Here is a 6308-nt window from a genome sequence, read left to right on the forward strand (position 1 = left end):
TTACATTTACATTTTAGCATATTATTTAAGCCGTTGCACATTTTTGTTCCCCCATGCTGTACATATTCAAATATTTGTTCTTTTTACTTTATTCGTATTATTATTTCATGTATATTGTATGTATGTATATTTTTCCTAGTATTTCATTTATATTTATATTTTGTGCTTTGTGACTGATTTTGCTGCTGTAACACAGGAATTTCCCATTTTTCTTGGGATCAATAAACATCTATCTATCTATCTATCTAGACGCATATTCTAAATGTGCTGTTAACATGTCCAAAAAAAGGGATTAAACAATGTTTAAATTACCTTTATCAAATTTGGAATGCTGTCATATTTGTAATAATAGTGAAATAGAAATGTTCATGTGAATGTGTCACTGTAAAACATTTTATGTACAAATTTCACATTTAGCTTCATGCACTTTGTAAAGTTAGTCCATTTAGTAAAAAAATGCTCTCTCATTGGATGTTATGTTGTATTGTGCAATTACTGATGGAAATCCCCTGACTGTCGAGGTTTTTTTTTTTTTTAATTAGGTGATTTTCTTCTATCAGTGTGGCCGGGTTTTCTTCCAGATCTGTGCCCCCACCTTATCTCTCCGTGAACTACTGGCCACAGTAGGCCAGACTAATCCAGATCACTTTCCCAAAGCTGCTGTTCCTAAAAGGGATTACAGTGGTTAACCTATCGCTTTAGCGGACTCTCAATGAGCCTCTGCAGCACCTGATCCCATCGCTGCTCAACCAGATGCCTGGAACCCCTCAGAGGACCAGGATGAAAACATGGCGTGTAGATAGAGACTCCACAGCTCACTGTGGAACTGTTTTGTTGGGTTTGACCACAAACTCTGACCTCCCCTGCAATTGAAACTCAAGTGTTTCAAGGAAGAATTAAGTTTTTGAAAACCCTTTTCAGTGATTTACTAATTTTCCTGCTCTATGAGATCAAAAGGCTTTAAGTCGCTTCACATTCTTTCTCAGCATTTATCACAGCGCTAGTTGCAAACTGATGTCAGCCGCTGTGTATTAATGACAGGATATTATCCCCACTGATGGGAAATGTATGCTATTGGCTGTAACAGTGTCTGTGCTGTGATAAGTAGCTTCCTAAAAAGATATTAGCAGTTAATTGTCCCTCTGCTTCTTTCTTGCAACGCTCCTTGAATGAAAGCCATTGTGTGCTAAAGGACAAAGCAACGTTCTGCTCATAGGCTATCTCTCTTGAGTTCCATTTAAGAGGAAATGAATGTTTGGCCCTTTATGATTGCTGCCTCGAGTGCGGACTAGTGTCGCTAGCTGCTGCTACATTACCTGCCAGGTCATTCTCCACAGCTGGCTAACTTTAAATCATGACCACCTAGGTGGCAGACACCTCTGTGAGTCACGTCACTGACAGCATAATGATTAGGGTAGCAGGTGTATCAATTGGATTAGAGCAAAGTTGATAAGGCCAGAGATCCAGCTCGCACACATTGCAGCATTGATCAACAGACTGTGTGAGCTGCAGGACGTCAGGACATCACATAGAGAGGCAGTAAAGGTGACACTGTTTTTCTTTAGACCTCATGACAAAGAGCGGCCCAGTGACCTTCAACTGCAGCAGGATATCTGATGGGAGGGTGCTTCAGGGAGGGTCGCTTTCAATATGAGGATGCCTCTGGTTTCTCTGAGGGAGAATGGCATCCTTTGTCCCAGAGACCACAAGGACATGGGGGATTTGTGGGGGAGATTTAAGAGTAAGTCATAGGCACTTTGACCCCCAGGCTTGAAAGTATCTTGAAAACAGGTAAAGTTTGAAAAAGCACCTGCAATCTGTCTTAAAGGCTTTTAAGAAGTGTTACTGCTCTGGTAGCTTTCATAGTGAGCTGTGTTTGATTCAACAATCTCCTACTAGGTGTGTGTGTGTGTGTGTGTGTGTGTGTGTGTGTGAAATCTGGCCAAAGACAGCCTCTATAACATCAAGAACAGGCCAATTAGAAAAGGATTAAGGTATTGATATCAGTGAGCGCCCCCAGACTCTCCTGGCAGACCAAAGGGGACTTGGTCAGGAAAGTGAGAAGCTTGTGTATGGGGCTGAGCTAGCAGACAAACAGAGCCAACACAGTGTGTTCATATATCAGTTTCCACAGTGCAGAGATGCGCTGGCAGGGCTGTCACTGACTCTTAATACTGGTTTGATCACCGGTTCAAATGGCTTAAATTGTGCCCTTGCAATTACATGAGACGTCATTAAAAAGGCATGTAAGTAGTTTATTCCTTTGTTCAGTTGGAACACATTCTTCATATCATTTATGACACGTTCAAGCATTTCAACCAGACAATCTCCGGCAGTTATAACATTATAACATCATAAGTAAACTTGATTGCGCATGAACAACTTGATGCTTTATATATGGGTTTGCATTCAGTACTATATATATATATATATATATATAAATACACATACATACTACTGGTCAAATGTTTGAGGTCAGAAATTTCTATTACGCTCCATTATAGACAGAATAGCGGCTGAGATCAGTTGCATTGTTTTTTTGTTTTTAAACAGGGCAGCAGTTTTTTAGATTACATTCAGATTATGTGTTACATAATTGCAAAAGGGTTCTCTGATGTTTTTCTAGTTAGTTTTTTAAAATCATATCAGAATGTGCCTTTGGAACTTAGGATGACTGGTTGCTGATAATGGCCGATGTAGACATTGCATTAAAGATCAGCCCCCCCCCCCCCCCCCCCCCCCCCCCCAGATCAGCTGGCATTGTTTCTTTAATGGACTGGTATGGAAATTTGTAAGTCACCCCAAACTTTTGACCGGTAGTGTGTATATATAAACCTAAATATATAAATAACTGTGTTTCTCATATCAATATACACATTCAGTACATAAATACATGACACAGCATAGAAATATAACTTGATGCCATATAAAACAATGGAAAACATACAGATTCCTTGCTCGATCATCTCAATGAATCTTGCTGTAAAATTGCACGATCTCTCAGTAGAACATGTAACGAGTCCTCCTGAATAAATGAATGAGAACTCAGTGGGGTGTAATTCACAGTCAATAACATTCAGTGCATCCAAATCCCTGTAATACAAGCCATGAACACAGTCACATGTTCTCAAGATAAGCTCACCGAACCTCACCGGTGCCTGAGGCATGTGCATGAATTTGGCAAGCACGGTTTTGTGTGCGCAGCATCACTCCATGAACATGTTGCTCGATATGAACACCTAGAACATCAAGACATGCAGATACATGCAAATGTTTGAGATGCACGACAACTAATGATCTTGGTTTTAAAAGTTGAGTGACATTTTATAAGCAGGTTAATTCTCAAAAGTGTTGCTGTCTCCTCACGCTGAGGACGCTCTCCTCCTCCCTCTAAAACCAGGCTGTCCCCTCCTTTACTAGCATTAGCATCTCTGCCGCTTCATTTTTGACTCAGGTGTCAAAAGCCTGAGTCTGGGAAGAGATGCTGGACTCCTGCAAGACCTCCCAGCCCTCCCCCTTTTCCCGAATCAACTGCTGACTGAAGGGCTGCATGGGGGTTCACCTGACTGCCGCTCTGTTCTCCTGGACTTTGAAAGAAAAGCCAAACTGCTGACTCCTTTGACCGCTGGCTTTGAAATAGAGCGTGTTTACTGGACTCATTTCTGCTATTAATAGCACCATGCTGTTTCCATGTCCCATAGAGAACAACACATTACGTGCCAGGTCATGAGGCTGACATTGGCAACTCCCACTTACATTAAGCAGAGACTAAATTAACCTGACATTGAACAAGGAGGATGTGGTCTAAAGTGTGTGCTGGTGCTGGTAGGATGACACTGTGAAAAATGAGGGCATGACTAAGGGATCTGGTGTTGAGTTTGAATTTCATTGTCACTTTGATTGCATGGTAATCTTCTTTATGGCACATTCATATTGCTGAAATAAGACCTACTGCTTCATTACGCATGCATGAATGCTGATGGAACACTTACAACACCTTTCGTAAGGGGTTTCTCTAACGCCTTTGTCATTTGTGTTGTAAGAGAGGACCTCCAGATGAGTCATGTCTGCACTAAGACGTGGTTGATCTTAGCAACCACACAATGAAGAGATTACAAACCAGGGTTGAGCTGAGAAGTGATACAGAACTTATTATGTTCATGGATGTCGCACTGCAGCACAGGATGCCTCGCTCTAGTTGGGTTGGGACAGTCCCAAGGCCGTGGCGATGGCGGCCAGGAGGAGGGTGGAACTGACCAGGATCACTACGCTTCCCGACCGGAACACCTGCCGACCGTTCAGGGGCTGGACCGGCCTAAAGTTCCCCACCATGGGCTTTCCATTGTGGAACTGAAGCTCAGAGAACACCCGCAACTGGAGGAACAGAGGGTAAATGTTAGACTCAAGCTTCTGGAAAGAGATCAGTCTTAGAATACTAAGAATGAAATCTAAGTGCTGTATTTGACAGGGTCAACCACAACATATTACTAGGAAAACTGGATTGGACTTGATGGCAGAGCTAAACTGGTTTTAAATCCTACTTAAAGAACAGGGTCTATAGGTAATTACACATCTAAGCGAGCAAACGTGATGTGTGGAGTTCCCCAAGGCTCCATTTTGGGGCCTCTTGTGTTTAACAACTACAAAATCAACAATTGGATGTGTCAAGCGGCAGGTTTTGGAAAAACGCAATGCTTTTACCTTTAGTAGACTACTGTAACAGTGTCTTTACATGTCTTTGTAAAACAATCTATACTGTAAGTGGATCACATCACTCCAGTTCTGAAGTCCTTACACTGGCTTCTTGTCTATTAAAGAATTGATTTCAAAATACTAATGTTGGTCTATAAAGCATTGAAGGGTTAAGGGCCATGATACGATCTGCTGCTACATTATGAACCATCCATACATCTCAGGTCATCTGGGACAGCTCTGCATACTGTCCCCAGAGTCAGAACTCAACAGGGAGAAGCAGTGTTCAGTCTCCTGCTGTTTTTTTTTACTCTTGCCATTGCTCAGGCAATTATGGTAATGACTGTGGTATTTAACAGAAAGTCAGAAATGTACCTTATAACTAAAAGACAAATACAGTATAAACGTAAAAACTAAATTCACTTGCATGCCTTTACATTTCTGGTATTTTTTCCTAACCTGATCCATGCTCAGAGGGATGGTGCTCTCAAACACAGTCCAAATTACAGCCTCAGTGCACCCTGGGGTGGTCAGAGAGCCCTTGTAGCGGTAGAAGTTGGTCAGATTCTTCTCAGGTGGGATCAGTTGTGCCAGTGAGACGGAGGGCAGAGAAGTATTGCTATCTGAAAACCAGAAGAAACGTTACCAACACACACTGTGCAGCCATGTCTTTAGTTGCTTCGATCAAACTTACATGTAGTACTTACTTGTAGCTGTGATTCTTCGCAGAGTGTTGATGATGGGGTCATACTTTCGGTTTGCACTGTTGGACCTCTGAGAATGGAAATATACACAATACATACACCTTTGGCACAGTTCTCGTCCAATCTGAGATATGTTCTGTAATAGCAGTTTGATTTCAACAATAAAGGATTTAAAGTGGTTACCTCATAGAAGAACCCAAGGACTGCAACTCCCTCTGGGTCTGCTAGTGCTGTTGTCAGATCAGTGTAATGCTGCTTCATGTGAACAATGTGCAACTGTTGAGACAATATTGCAGATGTTACCACAAGTCATTTTTACAGTGGGTTTTATAATCTTATTGTAGATATACGACCAACACAAATGTGTAGAGTAGGCCTACATTTCGTGCTCTAACAATAGAACACCTAAAAAAGAGTTCAAGTGAATACTTTCTTTCAAAGACGTGCTTTAAGGGACTAAAAAGTTTTCCTAACCAATGTTAAAATCCCAAATTAGTAGAATCAAATGGTGCAGCCATACAAAAAGAAAATGAAATGCCAAGTTAAAGGATAAGTCTAATGTTGTTACATATTGTCAACAAATTCCATGAAAAGACCAACGCTAACAACAAAGTGTGGTTTATTTTGAGTCAACCCTTCATGCACCATCCTGCTGCCATAAATACTCACTAACACGTCCTATTTCGGTAATGTTTGTAAAACTACAGTATGCAGGGAAGTATTGAGCCTTTAAAAAAACTATTTGTGGCCTGTTTTAAAGATTTAATATATTTTAGCAAATCACCAGCCTTGCCCTTTAAATTCACAGTTTATTCTCATACATATTTCAATTGTTGGTGTGTTTCCAGCTGTTAGGTATAAGCAAACCTTTAACAGTTAATCACATCAGTTAATAACCTGAATGAAGACAGC

At 41.1% G+C, this 6308-nt stretch overlaps 1 protein-coding gene across 1 annotated transcript in view; it reads right to left on the reverse strand.

Moving 5' to 3' along the window:
- Positions 1–4034: 4034 nt before the first annotated feature.
- Positions 4035–6308, reverse strand: part of ca4a (carbonic anhydrase IV a) — an 8358-nt gene continuing 6084 nt past the window's right edge. The window contains exons 5-8 of the mRNA XM_032532907.1: positions 5580–5672; positions 5400–5466; positions 5152–5315; positions 4035–4374 (exon numbers count right to left, since the gene is read on the reverse strand). Of these exons, the coding sequence (XP_032388798.1) occupies positions 4195–4374; positions 5152–5315; positions 5400–5466; positions 5580–5672 (504 nt within the window). The 3' untranslated portion in view covers positions 4035–4194. The remainder of the gene's footprint in view (positions 4375–5151; positions 5316–5399; positions 5467–5579; positions 5673–6308) is intronic.

The sequence above is a fragment of the Etheostoma spectabile genome, chromosome 13, assembly GCF_008692095.1.
Source record: "Etheostoma spectabile isolate EspeVRDwgs_2016 chromosome 13, UIUC_Espe_1.0, whole genome shotgun sequence".
Lineage (NCBI taxonomy): Eukaryota > Metazoa > Chordata > Actinopteri > Perciformes > Percidae > Etheostoma > Etheostoma spectabile.